We start from the raw sequence: 18,236 nt of genomic DNA, 5'->3' as shown, positions 1-18,236 counted from the left end.
TGAGATCAAGAGTCCAACGTTTAACTGACTAAACCACCGATGCAGCCCTATGTCATTTTTAAATACAATTTTATTTCCCTTTTTTTTTCTTATTTTTTGATTCTTATGCTCTTACTAGTCACATGTTGGATCTCCTGAATTTAATTCTCTGCATTTCTTTTTTACTTGCTTATTTTCCATTCTTTCTCTTTTGTTCTTTCTTGGAGAATATTTAATTTAATATTTAATTTCTTCTAATTCTAAATTTTGAAGTCCTCTCATTCATTTAATGTTCCTTTTTAAAAAAAATCCTGTTTTGGTTCCAAGGTTATAGAATCCTTTTTTATTTCTCTTAAGAAATTAATTATAGTGGGATTTTTTTTTTGTTTCCATATTATCAATTTCTCCAAAAATGTTTGTTTCTGTCTTTCTCTTTGATTTTATTTTTTAATTTTTTTTAAGTTTATTTACTTATTTTGAGAGAGAGAGAGTGCATGTGTGAGCAGGGGTAGGGATAGAGAGAGAGAGATGGAGAGAGAGAGAATCCCAAGTAGGCTCTGTGTCATCAGTGCAGACGTGGGGCTTGAACTCGTGAACCATGAGATCATGACCTGAGCCAAAAATCAAGAGTTGGGCGCTTAACAGAATGAGCCACCCAGGTGTCCCTCTCTTTGATTTTAGAAGCTATTTTCAGGTTAGTGATGCTTAGCTACTTTTTCATTCACGAAAACAAATGCGACAGGCTTGTTGACTAATTAATTGGTCTCACTGTAGGACAATTAGGCATGCTTAGGTCATGATCTCACGGTTTGTGGGTTTAAGCCCCTGGCTGATAGCTCAAAGCCTGGAGCCTGCTTCAGATTCTGTGCCTCCTTCTCTCTGGCCCTCACCCCCATGCATGCTCTGTTTCTCTCTGTCTTTCATAAATAAATAAATAAATAAATAAATAAATAAATGAATGAATGAATGAATGAATGAATGAATAAATCAATCCATCCATCCATCCATCCATCCATCCATCCATCCTCCAATCCAGTCACTCCTTTTCATCTGCAAGCAACCATTTTTTTTTAAACTTTGTAGTAGTCTCCCAGATGATCTCTTTGCTGTTATTCTTGCAACCTTTTCTTCACATAGCTGATAGAGAAGTCTTTAAAATATAATCCTTTCAGTGACTTTCTAATGCACTTAGAATAAAGTCAAACTTATGATCATGGCCTAAAAGATCTTTATGATCTCTCCCCTATCATAATCTTATGTTATACTGTTGCTTCTTCTTCATTCATTCAACCAATTATCTATTGAGCACTCACAATGTGTTAGAGACTGAGCTAGGCACTGGGGTCCCTATCATAGTAAATTGGCCTCTTTTTTGTTCCTAGAATACTCAGAATCTTTACACCTTCTGTTCCCAATGCTTGGCATGTTCTTTCCTTAGCTCTTTGCATAGATTGTTTCTTTATCATTCTTCAGATCTCAGCATAAATGTCATTTCCTCAGAGGCTTTTTTTATTTAGTATATGTGCTGCCGAAGCGAGCACAGAGGCTTTTTTTATTTAAAAAAAAAAAATTTTTTTTTTTTAACATTTATTTATTTTTGAGACAGAGAGAGACAGAGCATGAACGGGGGAGGGTCAGAGAGAGGGAGACACAGAATCTGAAACAGGCTCCAGGCTCTGAGCTGTCCGCACAGAGCCTGACGCGGGGCTCGAACTCACGGGCCGTGAGATCATGACCTGAGCCGAAGTCGGCTGCTTAACCGACTGAACCACCCAGGGGCCCCTCAGAGGCTTTTTTTAATAACCTGATTTAAAATATCCACTGACCCCTTTTCCATTATGTCATCCTATTTAATTCCTTCATAGCCCTTTTCACAGTCTTCTCTGCTTATTTATTTTCTGACTGTTCCCTCCTCTGTGTCATTTTAATGTAAGCTCTTTGAGGGTAGAGAGACCCTGTCTTTCTTGATCATGGTATCCTCAGTGCCTAGAACATGTTTTCTGAAGTCCAAGGGCAGTGCCTGGCACATATGATACCATAAATATTTTTAATAGACTAGCTTGATGGGAACAGGTTCAGGAAACACTACACAGGGGAGGTAACATTGAGTTCAATATTAAAAAAAAAAGGGTTTGGTTATTTAGACATTTATCATTGGAATGAATAATTAATAGTAATGAAAGTATTTATTTTGGTTACACATTTATCCTGGTTATACATTATTAATGTTGCCTAAGAATAATTATTGTAGGTGAAATAGCTAGGTCTTAATGTCATTTAAAAAAACTTCCTTTGGGATCATTTGGAGGCAAGAATTTTTGTCCCGTTATCAAACTTTCATTTTTCTGTTCAGGGTTAAAAGCATAATAGAATAATTTGTTTTATTTAAAATTTTTTTTTAACATTTATTCATTTTTTAAGAAACAGAGACAGAGCACAAGTGGGGGAGGGCAGAGACAGAGGGAGACACAGAATCTGAAACAGGCTCCAGGCTCTGAGCTGTGAGCACAGAGCCCGATGCGGGGCTCAAACCCATGAACTGTGAGATCATGACCTGAGCCAAAGTTGGACGCTTAACCAACTGAGCCACCCAGTTGCCCCCCCGCCCCCCTGCCCCCCCAAAATTTTTTTTAAGTAAGCTCCATGCCCAGCATGGAGCCCAACATGGGGCTTGAACTCACAACCCTGAGAGCAAGACCCAAGCTGAGGTCAAGAGTTGGATGCTTAACCAGCTGAGCTGCCCAGGCACCCCTAAAACTTAAAGTATTTTTGAATGCAGAATTTATCCCATGAACTTCTTACATCCTTCATGTTGTAAGTTGAAACAATTAATTGAATCATGCTTCCTTATTGGTCTTTATATTTTAAACATCCATCCTGATCAGTGGAATTTTAGGTGTTTTTAAGGAATTCATTAGTAGTATAATACATATAATATTTATTTTTGTAATTATCTACTGCTTATACTAGTTATGGGATGAGCTAGGTAATAGGTATGAATTTGGAAACAAGGTCAGAGAAAAAAATTTTTTTTAAGTTTATTTATTTATTTTAAGAGAGGGAGAGAGAGCACAAGCAGGGGAAGGGCAGAGAGATAGGAAGAGAATCCCATGCAGGCTCTGCACTGTCAGTGCAATGCCAAGCGCCAGGCTCAAACTCATGAACTATGAGATCATGACCTGAGCTGAAATCAAGAGCCAGATGCCTAACAGACTGAGCCACCCAGGCACCCCAGGGAATACTTTTTTAAGGTCAGTGGATAGCTGTCTGGAAGTAGTTTTGAAAACAAGAGCGCCGTTATGGGAGAAAGAAGCTCTTCGTTCCTCTGGTGGCTCCATGTAAAGAAATTATAAATGTTTTTTTTTTTAATAATTTTTTTAACGTTTATTTATTATGGAGAGACAGAGAGACACAGAGCGTGAGCAGGGAGGGGTAGAGAGAGGGGGAGATACAGAATACGAAGCAGGCTCCAGGCTCTGAGCTGTCAGTAGAGAGCCTGCCGCGGGGCTTGAAGTCACAAACTGCGAGAGCATGACCTGAGCCAAAGTCAGTCGCTTAACCAACTGAGCCACCCAGACGTCCCTCCATGTAAAGAAATTATACCACAAGCCATCCCATTGCCAAATCAGAAACTGTGAGGTTGTGACAGGGCTCAGCTTACAGACGACTGTTTCCAGGAAGCCTTCCCTAGCCCCAGGCTGAGTTAGTGCCACTACAATACTTGCGAAAACAGAATCACATTGTTTTTTCATTACTTGTTGACTGTAGGTTTTTTGAGCCCTTGGACTATAATCTTCCATCTTCTGATTTACACAGAATAGTACAGTGCCTGAGAGACCTGTAGGTGCTCAGTGCGTATTTGAATGAATAAATAACTGAATGAATATGGGATGATATGACATACTATGACATGAATATAGTTAGTGCAAATTAGAATAAGTTCAAGATCCAGGTACTTCCCCAAGGAGCAGCAGCCTGGAGAGAGTTCAGATCTAATCCCAGTTACTAGAAATTCATTCATTGGGAGATCACAGTTAAGTGGCAAGAAATCTAGTCTCTAGAGGGAAACATTTGCTGGCAAAATAATACAGAGAGGAAAAGCACATACTTTCTTCTCAGAGAAACTTCTTTCTGTTGGTGAGGGGTGGAGGCACTGGGGTATGGAAGAGAAAACCAGGTAAGAGGGCAGAATTATGCAAATAAATATATTAAGAAGTAGAGATTCATAAGCTAGTTTTAGAGTAAATCTAGAATAGTTTTTAAAGTAATAAATTTTATAGATATTTAAAAATTTTTTAAATCACAATTTCATGTAAATATTTTTAAACTAATTTTTCTTTACACTACCTTCACATGCAGAAGTTGGTTGTCAACTGCTATGAGCTGATTAAGATTCTCCAGTATTTCTAAGTCTCTTATGTCATCAATATTATTATTGCTGATATTCAATATAGAGAGGGATTTCTGTAAGAAAAATAAATTAGCATTAGTAAACAGTCTAATTAAATACTATATATAGGAACCAGAAATCTTAATCTGTGAAAAATTTAAGATTTATCAGTTCAGGCTGTTTTGCTCTTTAGGTAAGAAAATTAAAATCCATGGAGATTTTGTTTCTATGCCATATGTTTTTTCAGACATAACTTTGGGACTTCAGTAATTGTGATATGACTTACTATTTTTGTCTACAGTTCCTTCATAAGTCTGATTTTCCCTATCCAGAATGTAAAAGAGATTTATAGAAAAAAGAAGCCAGGAATCAATAAAGAAAAAAGATGCCCAGCAAACGAATGTTAACACAGTGTAGAAAAATGCTTATTTCAGTTTAAGCAAATTATCATTTTCTATTAAATATCACTAAGATTTGTACTTACATAGGAAGAAACAGTTTTTGTCTGTCTTTTAAAATAGGGAACATAGGTAAGAATAAAAGAATATCTGGTTTTTATTTTTATCTCTCTCTCTATAGTTTCCTCTTGATAATCCACATGTTCAGAGGTACTTAAAATAATAATTAGCTAATTAACAAGAGGGATCAACATTGGCTGTTAGTGAGGACATAAATATACAATAGAGCAGCCTTAAACCAAAGCCATCTTAAAATCTATGATGGCTCAGTAATCTCTACCAAGATTGAGTCTACCCATCAAGGCATCTATATAGTCAACTTTTAGATTATATACTTCTTGATACTTTTTAAGACTTTAAATACAGCTTAAAAGGATTATGCCTTATATTTAGAATTTTGGAATCTGCTTGAATCTTTGCAAAACTTGAGCAAACAAAAATGTTTTTAGTGGCATTTCATAATAAATGGCATTTCATAAAAAAGCCACCTCTGGCTTCTCAACTAATTGTGACACCTCCGCAATGTATCTGGGTGTCAGGTCACAGCTGGAGCATCAAATCTGGTACTCCCAGATCTACCTGCTTCTGATAAGGCAGAGCCACATGTCAGGCAGCCTACAATGAAATCAGAATCCAGCGAGAAGACAATTTATCATCATCATTATTCTCTAGGTTGTTTAAAATTTGCCAAATAATTGTCCATTACTCTTTCCTTAAGCTTTTTCCTAAAATTTTGAATCATGATAATCACCAAGGTTGAAATTATGAATGAATTGACATCTGGATTAGAACTTGATAATTTACATAACTTTTTTACATCCTTCTTTTGATACTTTTAGTACCCTAGAGGCAGGCATTATTATCCCAACTTTATAGCTGCTGAGTCTCTGAGAAATTATGTGAGAAAAGTTAGTTTTAGCCCTCAAATAAATTAACTGGCCATATAAACATACACAGTATGTATAATGTCCAAATATACCTTCCTGTTCCATTATAACTGTTAATCACTATATTCTTTGTCAGAATATTCAAATGTGGCCTTACTCCCAGAGAATGAAGAGTTCTTGGATCAAACAGAAGCTTTTCTCCAAGGGGAAGCCTCTGACTCTCAACATGAAGCTCTCTTAGTCCTTCTAATCCTTCTAAACCTTCTATGACAGCAATATAATTGCTTCCCAGATACCTGCAAAATATAAAACAGCTTTATTTTTATTTTTTTTATTTGAGAGAGAGAGAGAGAGAGAGCGTGCGCGCATGTGAGCAGGGGAGAGTGCAGAGGGAGAGAGAGAGAATCTCAAGCAGGCTACATGCTCAATGAGGGGCCTGATGTGGGGCCCAATGCAAGGCTTGATCCCATGACACTGGGACCGTGACCTGAGCCAAAATCAAGAGTCAGATGCTCAACTGCTCAACTGACTGAGCCACCAAGGCATCCCAATATAAAACAATTTTAAATAGACATTCTGAGAACATCATGATCTGTAAACATAATGAAAATATAGTAACAATCACTGAGCTGTGTGAAAATTATACAAAGAATGCAGAAATATGTGGAATTTTCTCTTTACAATGAGCCAAAGAAAGGTTTATTTATATGATTCTTACACTTAATTTAGTCTAAGAAATTATTTTTTTTTAAGTGAGAGGATTGGAATGGTCCTTATTAAATGATCTACCAGTGCTCCTTTTATATGTTAGGGCACAGAAAAATCATGTGGGTAGTAGGTTTAAAAATGAAGATTTTTAGGGGCACCTGGGTGGCTCAGTTGGTTAAGCATCCAACTCTTGATTTTGGCTCAGGTCATGATCTCATGGTTCATGAGTTTGAGCCCCACGTCCGGCTGTGTGCTGATAGTGCAGAGCCTGCTTGGGATTCTTTCTCTCCCTCTCTCTCTGCTCCTTCCCTGCTCGTTCATTCTTGCTCTCTCAAAATAAATAAATAACCTTTTTTTTAAAAAAAAAAATTAAGATTTTTGGGCCTAACCCCAGAGATTCTCATTTGGCTATCTAGGTCAGAACCCAGAAATCTGCATTTTTAAAAATGTTTATTCATTTTTGAGAGGAGACAGAGAAAGAGAGAGTATGAGCAGGGGAGGGGCAGTGAGGGGGGACAGAGGATCTGAAGCAGGCTCTGCACTGACAGCAGTGAGCCTGATGTGAGGATCAAACTCAGGAACCATTGTGAGATCATGACCTGAGCTGAAGTTGGACGCTCAACTGACTGAGCCACCTAGGCACCCTGCCATCTGTGTTTTCAATAAGCATTTCCCTCATCTTCTTCCCATTTTGAGGTTCTTGGCCCACTTTTTGAGAAGGACTGATAGTTCTTCCAGTCTGGGAAAATAAATCTACCAGCCTTCATTGAATTAAAATAATTATAGGCAGTAAATGCCTTTTTACACTCACATCTAAATCAACATTATCAACTCTCTGACCCTGCCCTTTGAGATGTGTGATTCTTAAAGGCACAGAGCTCATTTGGTTTCCATGGAAAATCAAAAATCAAAATCAAAAAGTTTCCATGGAAACTTTTTTCCCCAGTTGAGCCTTTAAGGATGCTTTAGGTATCCTTATAAGTGGTTAAGACACCTTACTCTCCTGCAAAAGAAAAGTATGTCAGGCTTAATGAAACAAATTGCCAAGTATAACACGTGTAACACTTTATTTTGCACTAATAATACTACAAGAGAATAAAAATTGAGGCCTATTCCACAAAAGTGCAGATAATGGAAAGGTCTGCATGCAAAAATATTACTGTAATGATGACAAACAATTATGTTACTTAAAAATAAAAGCACTAGGGGTACCTAGGTGGCTCAGTTGATTAAACCTCCAACTTGATTTCAACTCAGGCCATGATCTCACAGTTGGTGAGATCAAGCCCCATGCTATCAGCATGGATACTGCTTGGCATTCTTCCTCTCTCTCTCTCTGCCCCTCCCAGCTCACGCGCGCGCACATACACACACACACACACACACACACGCACTCTCTCTCGAAAACAAACATTAAAAAAAAAAGCACTTACAGTTTTTCCAGTTTCTTTAATGACCTGAGGTTCTCTATACATGAAATACAATTGTTTTGTAGGTACAGGTGGGTCAGATTTGTAGCATAATTCAAGTTAGTGATTTCACTAATATGGTTATCATACAAGTATAAAACACTAAGACTTTTGCAAGGAGAGAGGTCTCCCTAAAAGGAAAACAAAAACAGGTTATACTTAATTTCTCCTGAAAACTTAGAAGTTTGTTTTTAAGAGAGTTTTCCACTTTTTGTACATTTCCTTAAGTTTAATATAATAGTGTATCTCTGTTCTTATTAGCACAGTAAAAACAATACTAGAATGATTATAAAATTAGTTCTAGGTTTTAGTATTCTGTAACTATATCAGTAAAATTGTATTTGTTAAGAAGGATTTTCCTAGGGCAAGCAGTGTTTCTTGGAAGCAATTAGGTTTCTCTGGAAGTTGAAACATTTAACAAATTAATGCTTCAACATTGTAGAATAGGGATTAATCATTCTGTGGAATTAGAAGGAAGCTGTTATTTATAATACTGAAAATGGGAAGTCATTGGATATTCAAAAATAATAGATGAATAAATTATGATAGTACTATTGAAGGGAATACTGTTTAACCATTAAATATTGTTTAGTTTCCTTAGTAATATTTTATAGATCTCAAAATGAAAACAGTACATTCAATATGACCCACTATTGTAAAATTATATGAATACATGCCTAGAAAGAAGACTGGAAGGACATCACCTACATGTTAATAGTGGTTTTCTCTGCACGATAGGATTATAAGTTTCTTTCTTTTTATATGTATTTATATTAATGAACATCAGTTACTTTTGAGATAAGAAAATAATTAAAGATATTTTTAAAAGTCTGCCATTCTTATGTGGGTGGTAGAGTCAGCCTAGAGTAGGTAGGCAAGAGCTAGAGTGAAGTTACACTCAAAAATACCTCAGCTTGGGATGCCTGGCTGGCACAGTCAGTGGAACATGCAACTCTTGATCTTGGGGATGTAAATTCAAGCCCCATGTTGGATACAGAGATTATTTAAGAAAAAAGAAACCTGAAGAAATCTCAGCTTTTATTAACAAGTTCTTTTAAAATATAACGCCATCCTGGGGACTTACAAACTTAAGTTTATAAGTTATTCTTATCTTGGTGTGAATTATATATAATTGACCCTTATACAACATGGATTTGAACTGCATGGGTCCACTTATACATGGATTTTTTTTCTGATAAATACTATATAGTACTGTAATATATTTTCTTGTTTTCTTAATAATGTTCTCTTTTCTCTAGCTTTATTTTAAGAATACAGTATATAATACACGTAATGTACAAAATATGTTAATTGACTTTATGTTATCAGTAAGATTTCTGGTCAACAGTAGGCCATTAGTAGTTAAGTTTTTTGGGAATTAAAACTTATATGAGGGTTTTTGATTGTGTTGGGTGACAGGGTGTTGAGGAGTGTGGGGGTGTTGGTATCTCTAACCCCCATATTTTTCTAGGGTCAGCTGTACCTAGTTTGCTTTCCTCTTAACAAGGGTCATCTACACCAAAGGAGCACTGATTGTGACAGGACAAAAGAACAGCAGAGGCTGTCTGCAGAGGGCAAGTGTGTAATGGTATAATGATGTAGAGAGTTTTCTGGGCAATTGGATTCATGGGGAGAAGAATTACTAAGAAACTGGAAAGAAATACAGAATAGGAACTTGGTAGAGTCTGCAAAAAAAAAAAAAGTCTTAATTGACACTTGTGCCTGGGGCTTTGTTATTTTTTTCATTCACTTGAAAAACATTTATTAAGCACTTAATATGGGTTAGGCGCTGTGTTGGATGGGGGATTTAGAGTGATATGAACAAAATAGACATCATCTTGGCCTTTATGTACCTTATGTTTCTGAGAAAATTTCTCTCATGTGTAGTCTTTAGCATTTTATTGTAGACAATAGACATCAATACAAATGGCCTAAAAGGGTTATTGCTCCCTTTAAAGTTACCCACATTAAGGCCAACTTAACATAGAGAAAATACAGTGTCAGAATATATCCAAGTAAACAGTCTTGTCTGATATAAATGGCAGTATAACCTACATTTATATAATCAGTTAAATTATGTGTGAAAAAGATTTCACTGTTAAAGTTTTAAAATATGGTATTCATATAGTTCATTCTTACTACTTGATATGTTAAAAAACTCATATTCCAAGCATCTGGAATTATACAAAAGCATTATCTTTGAAATTGTTTTCCAACATAACACTTTCAATTCTAGTTTGCTACATAGAGTATTTCAGGGATAGATACATATATTTAGCACATAGATTTAACAATCACAATGATATATTTTGTAGAGATTTAGTTTTAATAATTTTAATATCATAAGCATGAAATTAAAATAAAAATACAATATACAGCTGACTAATCAAAATACAGTTAACAAGTATGATCAAAATATAGTTAATAAGGAGGTATTTTCTGACACCAATTTCTAAACTTTACATTGTTAATTATGTAAAAATAGGAAATTTAGAATTCTTACAATTGTATCTATATTTTTGTCTGAAAAATTTAGATGAGTTATTTTCTTCAGGTATCGTGAAGTGGTTTCTTCTTTTCGGGGTTTAAGATTGTTACTTTTGGCAATTAGATCCAAGGTTAGTCGAACCATGATTTCTCTATAAGTCAAACTCTCAGCAGTAGCTCTGTTCTGATACCATGTCCGGAAGCAGGTTTAACTATTGTTTTATGCTCAACTTTCTATATTAAAAAAAAAAAAAGGAGCATTATGTACATGGCAATTTAGGAAAAATTATTTTGACTTGCTCTTTAATTTTCTTATGTAGAACTATTTGATAAACTACTTCAGAGGCATTTTAAAAGGCATTTTCTAAGTTTATAGACTTAATTCTTCTTATAAACAGCTTAAAAAACCAAAATTAATTAAATATACAATGTGCATTCATTTCTATTTTTAATCTTTTCCTCTCCCTAGTATTGAGTTGTTACTGTGGGCATCTTTTAAAGGATTTTTTTTCCTCTCAAGGAGTATCATCTGATGTGTTCACATGAAGGCCCAGAGGTTGGTCTCTACTCAAGCTAGTGGCAGTTGAGAATGAGACCAGAATGGTCTTCTGGCTCCTTTTTCCATAGAACCCATGGTGATCATATTTTCTAAACCCTCAAATCAGAACACATGATGTAAAAAACCTTGAGTATGCACATAGGACAGTGGGGCAAAATACTTGAAAATGGAGTTGGCCTTGAAATTGTTATAGCTGCAATCCACAAAGAGGCAACACAATGCAGTGTTTTTCAATCCAGACTGCCTGGGTTCACATTTGGTCCCAGTGCTTACTGGTCAGGCAATCTTGGGCATGTTGCATCAGTTTCTTCCCCCCCCCCCCCCCCCCGCCCATGTCCCCCATTCACAATACAGACCAGGAAAAGGGCCTGGGCTGAGATGTTTATGGATGGGTTTACTCTGCCGCCTCTTTCTATACAGTGTAAGAACACAGCCTCATACGCACCAGGAGGCTACGTTACCTCTGTTTCTTATAAAATTAGGATAATAGTAGTACCTACTTCCTAGGGATATTGTGAAGATTACATGAGATAAAAATGTATAGAATATTCTGCACAGTGCCTGGTACATAGGTCAACAAATGTTTGCTATCACCATTATTGTTTCACTGTTTTGTTTACAGATAAGGTGAACACTATCTACTTCACTGTTTCACCTGGAGTATATTAGGGCTGTTAAATAAGGGGAACACACTATCAAATAATTAATTAATTAATTACTGATTTATGTGAGAGATCCATATGTGGTCCATAAGTTTGAAGTAACCCATTTTTTTCCAACCATCACAAAACTGTGATAAATACCACAGTTTTGTAAAATTTATTGTCTTTTTAAAATGTAGTTTAAAACTGAGCATTCTTTTTCTAACATATCTGGAATTTTACCAGCCAAACACCTCAGTTTGTGTAGTATTCTGGACATGAAATCAATGCTTAGGAGGAAAGTGAATTCAGTAGAAGATAAATTCAGTTTGCATTATCACACATTGACATATAACTACCCAGGCTATATTATATAAAATGCCCACAATAAAATATTTGAAGATGTGGAATGAACCATTTTATTTCAAAATACAAAATGTAATCTGTAGAATAAAATTTTCATAGATTTTTCATAGATTTTCATAGATTTTTAAAATTTTCATGAATTCATTATTTTTAACAAAAATTTAAGATTATTGTTTACAGATCAAATTTCAAACATGACAATAATATTCTGAACAGAGTTTCTAGTTAAGTAAAAATAACTTTTACTAATATTGCCTTAAAAATATTTCATGATGAAAGTTTAAAGAATAACACCCACACTCATGGACCTACAGGTAATCTTAAATATAAAAGGTTATAAATACACTTGTATTCCCTTTATGCCTTTCTCCCTATTCTTTTTTTTAAGTTTATTTATTTTGAAAGAGTGAGAGCAGGGGGAGGGGCAGAGAGAGAGGAAGAGAGAGAATCCCAAGCATGTGAGGCTCAGAGTCATGAACCTCGAGATCCTGACCTGAGCTGAAATCAAGAGTCAGTTGCTTAACCACCCAGGTACACCACCCCCCTCCTTCTCCCTATTCTCTTATTTTTAGAGTTTAGAATTAGATGTCTCTATTCATGTCTTTATACTTTTACTACAGATGTATGTATACCTAAACAATATATAGTACTTTTAAAAACATTTTTACAGTCATAAATGGTATTATTATTTTTTAATGTTTATTTTGGAGAGAGACACACACACACACAGAGCATGAGCAGGGGAGGGCAGAGACACACACACACACACACACACACACACACACACACACAGAATCTGAAGTAGGCTCTAAGCTCTGAGCTGTCAGCACAGAGCCTGATGCAGGGCTCAAATCCATGAACCATGAAATCATGACCTGAGCCAAAGTTGGACCTTAACCAACTGAACCATCCAGGTGCCCCATAAATTGTATTATTTTGATTCCAACTTTCTTTTTTTGCTTAATGTTTTGTTTGTTAGAATCATCAAAGTTGATGTATATAGCTCTGGAATATTTGCATTGCTGTGAATATTCTATTGTAAGGAATTTATTTCTTCTGATTATAGATCTTTGGGTGGTGTTTTTTTCTTCATTTGCAATGTTGCTTCTATGGTTCTTCTATACCTGTCATTTTTAGCACATATGCAAGAGTTTCTTTAGGGTTTAAAACTAGGAATGGCTATTTCTGGGTTGCACATTTTCAACTTTACTATGTATTGTCAAATTGTTCTCCAAAGGAGTTTTACCACTGGCAGCTAAGAGACTTCCTATTGCTCTACTATGCAGTCAACATCAGTGTCAGCACTTGATATTGGCAGTCTAAATTACTGCCAATCTGATGGGTGTGAAATGATAATATCATTGCTTTTGTTTTTTTCTCAGATCTTTTTATATATAAAAAAGGGATTTGAAAACAGCCAGATCAATAGTCTCATCTCATTATGTTTTAATTTGCCATTCTGTAATTGCTAGAGATTGAGGGTCTTTTCCTGTTTATTGCCATATGGAGTTCCTTTTCTGTTAGTTGTGGTTTCTTATATTTTGCCCATGTTGCCTTATGAGTAGTGTTTTTATAAGTAATTTTTATTTTTATTAAAATAATTTTTTTTTTAATTTGAGAGAGAGACAGAGAAAGTGCATGTGCACGTGAGAGTGGAGGAGGGGCAGAGAGAGAGGGAGAGAGACTCCCAAGCAGGCTACTCACTGTCAGTGCAGAGCCTGATGGGGTGCTCAGTCTCATGAACCATGAGATCATGACCTGATCTAAAATCAAGAGTTGATGCTTAACTGAGTCACCCAGGCACCCCTATAAGTAATTTTTAGATACACTTATATTTTTATCAGATACCAGTATTTTGTTGATTATACATGTAGCAAATATCCATTCCCTGACTTTAGTTTGGGAATTTTTTTCTTTTTTTCTCCTAGTTTGTGTTTAGTGGCATCTTCTAAAAAACAGAAGCTATATATTTTTTTCATGTAGTCAAATGTATCATTTTTTTGCCCATGTTTTATGCTTTTTGTGGCTTATTTAGTAACCCCTTCCCTATCCACATTTAAGAGAAAGACTTTTTTTTCTTGTAAACATGTTTAGTTTTGCTTTGCTTTGTAAATTTTGTCTGCATTACTGTGATCAGAAGCAGCAATCAGTGCTCAGAGGACAGATCCTTGATATTTGGTGGCTAGTATGTTTTTTGCCCATTTTGGCTTCTACAAGCTATATGTAAGGTACTCTAGAAACCCTGCTACTGGGTTGTGTGTAGGGGATGGATAGTTGCTGTAGAACTGAAATTGACCAAAATTTATTTCAGTTTATTGTCTAAGCCTTCTCCTGGAAGTTGTTAGCCTTCAGTAGACTCCAGGTTCCAAAATACTTATATCAGACAGATTCTGCCAGTGCAGTTGTTGTCTAGGTGGGGAAACAGTTGCTTCCTACTCTGCCATGTTCCCAGAATCCTTTCCTCCTTAACTCTTTCATACACATTTTAAAAATCAACTTGTTGGGGTGCCTGGGTGGCTCAGTCAGTTAAGCGTCTGACTCTTGGTTTTGGCTCAGGTCATGATCTCATGGGTTCATGGGATCGAGCCACACATCAGGCTCTGTGCTGACAGCATGGGGCCTGCTTAGGATTCTCTCTCTCCCCCTCCCATTCTGCCCCTCCCCTGCTGGTGCCAGCATGCATGTGTGCTCTCTCTGTCTCAAAACAAACAAACAAACAAACAAACAAACAAACAAACTTAAAAGAAAATCAACTTGTTATGTTCCATGAAAAATCCTGTCAGGATTTTGTTAGGAATTGCACTGAATTTATAAACCATTTGTGAAGCACCAACACATCTCTAATATTGAGACTTCTTTTCCATCACTATGGTATGCCTCTCTATTTTAGGAGTGCTGCTTTAATGTAGTTTTATAATTTTCTTGTAATTAAGGCCATGCATAAGTTTTTTAAAGTCATTTTTAGGAATTATATATTTTTGTTGATACTGCAAGTGACATTCTTTTAGGAATTACATTCTCTAGAGCTTGTGTATAGAAATGCAATATTTTTTTTTTAACTTTTTTTTTTTTTTTATTTATTTTTGAGACAGAGAGAGACACAGCATGAACGGGGGAGGGGCAGAGAGAGAGGGAGACACAGAATCGGAAGCAGGCTCCAGGCTCTGAGCCATCAGCCCAGAGCCCGACGCGGGGCTCGAACTCGCGGACCGCAAGATCGTGACCTGAGCTGAAGTCGGACGCTCAACCGACTGAGCCACCCAGGCGCCCCAGAAATGCAATATTTTAAAAAAATATTTGAAATATTTAAAATATGATTTCTTTACCCATATTTTAAAATTTTAGACTTTTTTCTGGAAATTTCAAATATCACTTTTACACTGATAACTGGTGAAAATGCACATCTTAAAGTGGCTATACACCCCAGGATTTCTCTCATAGCTGAGGCAGGAACTGCCATACAGGTGGCCATACAGGAGCAATCCTGTACTATGATGGGGGTGATGCCCTGTGGGGGTAATTTTTACACATGGGAGACAGTAGCCTCAATTATTTATTTTCCCTTCTTTCTTTCCCCCATGCACTTTTAGGAGACACAGCCATTGCAAAGGGTCTCTCTGAAAACAGCTCTGGTCTTTTGGGTTACATACTGGGTTGTGTTTGTTCTTCCATCTCTTTCTCATTCCTTTTTTCCTTCTGTACTACTTCCCTAAAATTAACAACCCCCTCCCCCACAAAACGTGTTATTATATGAATTTTTGCTTCAGGCTCTGTTTTCTAACCTGGGCTAAAAGAGAAAATTTGGATCATCTGAATCGTCATGAATGACCATGCTATAAATGGATTTTGGCTCTAGTGCACAAAGTGGTGTTTGTATAGAAATAAATTTGATTTTCTCAGATAATTAGGAAAGTAAAGAGGCAAATGTGATATAGAAATGAAATATTTATTAAACCAAGGTAAGGGCAATGGACCTCATCAACAAGCTATAGGAAAACATTCCAGGAGCTTGAATATGGAAAGGGATCCCAATAAGTGAATAACACACAATAATAGAGACTTAACTCAAAAGAACCTGCATTGTAGCAGTCATGTCCACACGAAGATTTAGTTTCATTAAAACACCACCATTCATTTTATTAATGTAATATTAATTTAAACTTTATTGGTATTGTAGTTTGTTTTAGAGATATTATAACCTTCAGGTGTTTAAATTGAACCTAGTTTGGATTTGGATACATTTTAGAACATTATAACAAAAGTAAATAAGTCAGCATTTGTGGGGTGTCCTTGCTTTTCTTTTAAAAGAGGTTCATTATTTTCTAAAGTTTGTGAAACTACTTTTTCATAATTTTTCCCTACTAGATACCTGTTATCTCAGGATTCCCCTTGCTAGGTTATCTCTGTCTGGATTGCCAGTGGGAGACAGTTTAGAGCTGCTTTACAGGCACTCTGGGAATCCATTTTAGTGGATCCCTTGGCTTAAATTATCCTTTGGGGCTCCCACAGGCTACCGGCAGTAGATGTTTCCGAATTTAGTTTGTGTATTTTCCTTTAGCGAGCTCCAGGCTCACTGGCTTCCCAAAGCTCAAAATCGCGGGGTTCCGCCCTTAGGCTTATTTCCCCCTTTACAAACTCATACCCGCGCAGATCCCGCTCCCTCCCTCCGCGGCCACCCCTTCACCCGCGTCTCCCTTCTCTAAAGCGGTTTCTCAGCCTTGCCTGAGTCTATTTGTTTAAAATACAGACTTTCAGATTGATTTTCTGGAAATTCTAGATGTCTAGAGATAAGGCTCAGGGGACTTCATTTTAACCAGTAACCCAGGAAGGTCTTACTTACTGGCAGACAAGTTTGAGAAACGTGGCTTTATGGTTTCTTCAGCCCCCAGACTTCTTCCCTGAAGGCACCTCTCCCCTTGCGGGAGGAACTGAGTCTGGAAGTCAGGTTTGTAAATTTCCTCAGTGCCTCGTTCCTCTGCAGCCTTGGTGCGGTTGCCAGGCGACCCAACGCTCTTGCTAGGGCAATGGCTTCCGGGAAATCTCGCGCGAGGTGTCTGGAAGCGTCAGGTCTGGCGCTGGTCCTTGTGACACTGGTCCCTCTCTGTGACGTGGCGGCCAGAGTTTGATGGCGACTAGATGGGGTCTGAGTGAAGCTAGTTTGGTGAGGTCGTGAGGCATCGGTCATGTTAGCGGTTTAGTGAACCAAACAGTAGCCAGAACAATTTTTTGCAGGCCACAATTTCCCCTTCTTACTAGATGATCCTTCTATCAGCTTTAAACGTTTCAGTGCCCAATAACCACCTTTTCCCAGCAACAGACCAAAGTATAGCGCATACTCCACCCTTTCCTCAGGAAAGGAAAAAAAAAAGTCTTTAGGGTGACATTCTACTTCGTTCATCATGACCAGCTTCGCTGCTTGCTTCTTGCCCTCTATTCTCCAGTATTCTGACACTTGGCCCAATATGCCCTGTTTTAAAAGAAATTTCCCTTCGTCTCATAGCTTTTCAAAGCAGCAATAGGACACACTTTATTTCCTCCTTAATTCTTATTTTCCCTTTTGAGTTCCATGGACGCAGCTTGGAACTAGCACATCCTTTCTGAAGCTTTCCTATGTACTCAATCTTGTTAAGTGTTTCTCTTTTCCGTCCCCCCTCGCCCCCGAATAGGATATATTAAATTCTTTAACATAGCATTTAACATGTTAGTATATATTTGTTACCTATTAATTGTATCCAATAAGCTGGTAAATTCTTTGAGGGCAAGGATTAGGTCTTTAACTTCACTATTTCCAGGACTTGGCAAAAAGTGCCTTGTACATTAGCAGTCACTCTATAAATGTTTGTAAAATGAATAATTTATAAGAGAAAGGGAAGAATAGAACAAGGAACTGACATTTACAGTGGATAGACTGGGAGTCATTAGGGATATGGTAAATTGAGCAGTCTGGATGTAAGAAACAGTGCAAGCCAGAAAACAGTAACACTTGTGATATTGGTGGGATGGGGGTAGAGGTATGGGTGGTATAGGTGTGGGGAAAGGTGGAAAGTTGTTATTGCTGTTCCTTGAGCAAAGAAGCATCAGAGTAGAAGACTGTTACAGTTGCAAGGCAACTTAGTGCCCATGTGTACTGTCCAACTTGTCATGTTGCAGATAAGGAGATTCCCAGGCCTAGAGGGGGAAAGAAATATGCTACAGGTCACATCTGAGGTGACAGAGAGGGGATTTACCCTTGGGCTCCTGATTTCACCCTAACCCTAACCCTAACCCTAACCCTAACCCTAACCCTAACCCT

The 18,236-nt window shown here is 37.1% G+C and overlaps 1 protein-coding gene and 1 non-coding gene across 5 annotated transcripts in view; both read right to left on the bottom strand.

Annotated features, from left to right (window-relative positions):
- Positions 1-16,960, bottom strand: part of PPP1R42 (protein phosphatase 1 regulatory subunit 42) — a 53,027-nt gene extending 36,067 nt beyond the window's left edge. For all 4 annotated transcript variants that reach the window (XR_005794193.1, XM_040487665.1, XM_040487667.1 and 1 more), the window contains exons 1-5: positions 16,785-16,960; positions 10,395-10,612; positions 7,856-8,022; positions 5,872-6,010; positions 4,327-4,443 (exon numbers count right to left, since the gene is read on the bottom strand). Coding sequence is in view for 3 of the 4 variants with exons in the window: in XM_040487665.1 (XP_040343599.1) it covers positions 4,327-4,443; positions 5,872-6,010; positions 7,856-8,022; positions 10,395-10,523 (552 nt within the window). In the remaining variant the exon portion in view is untranslated. The remainder of the gene's footprint in view (positions 1-4,326; positions 4,444-5,871; positions 6,011-7,855; positions 8,023-10,394; positions 10,613-16,784) is intronic.
- Positions 11,268-11,391, bottom strand: LOC121038383 (small nucleolar RNA SNORA51). The gene has a single exon (XR_005794336.1). It is a non-coding gene; the product is annotated as a small nucleolar RNA SNORA51 (small nucleolar RNA).
- Positions 16,961-18,236: the final 1,276 nt, after the last annotated feature.

The sequence above is a fragment of the Herpailurus yagouaroundi genome, unplaced genomic scaffold (genome assembly GCF_014898765.1).
Source record: "Herpailurus yagouaroundi ecotype Mexico unplaced genomic scaffold, PumYag 165, whole genome shotgun sequence".
In the NCBI taxonomy this organism is placed as follows: Eukaryota; Metazoa; Chordata; class Mammalia; order Carnivora; family Felidae; genus Herpailurus; species Herpailurus yagouaroundi.
This window is presented reverse-complemented; position numbering and strand designations above follow the sequence as displayed.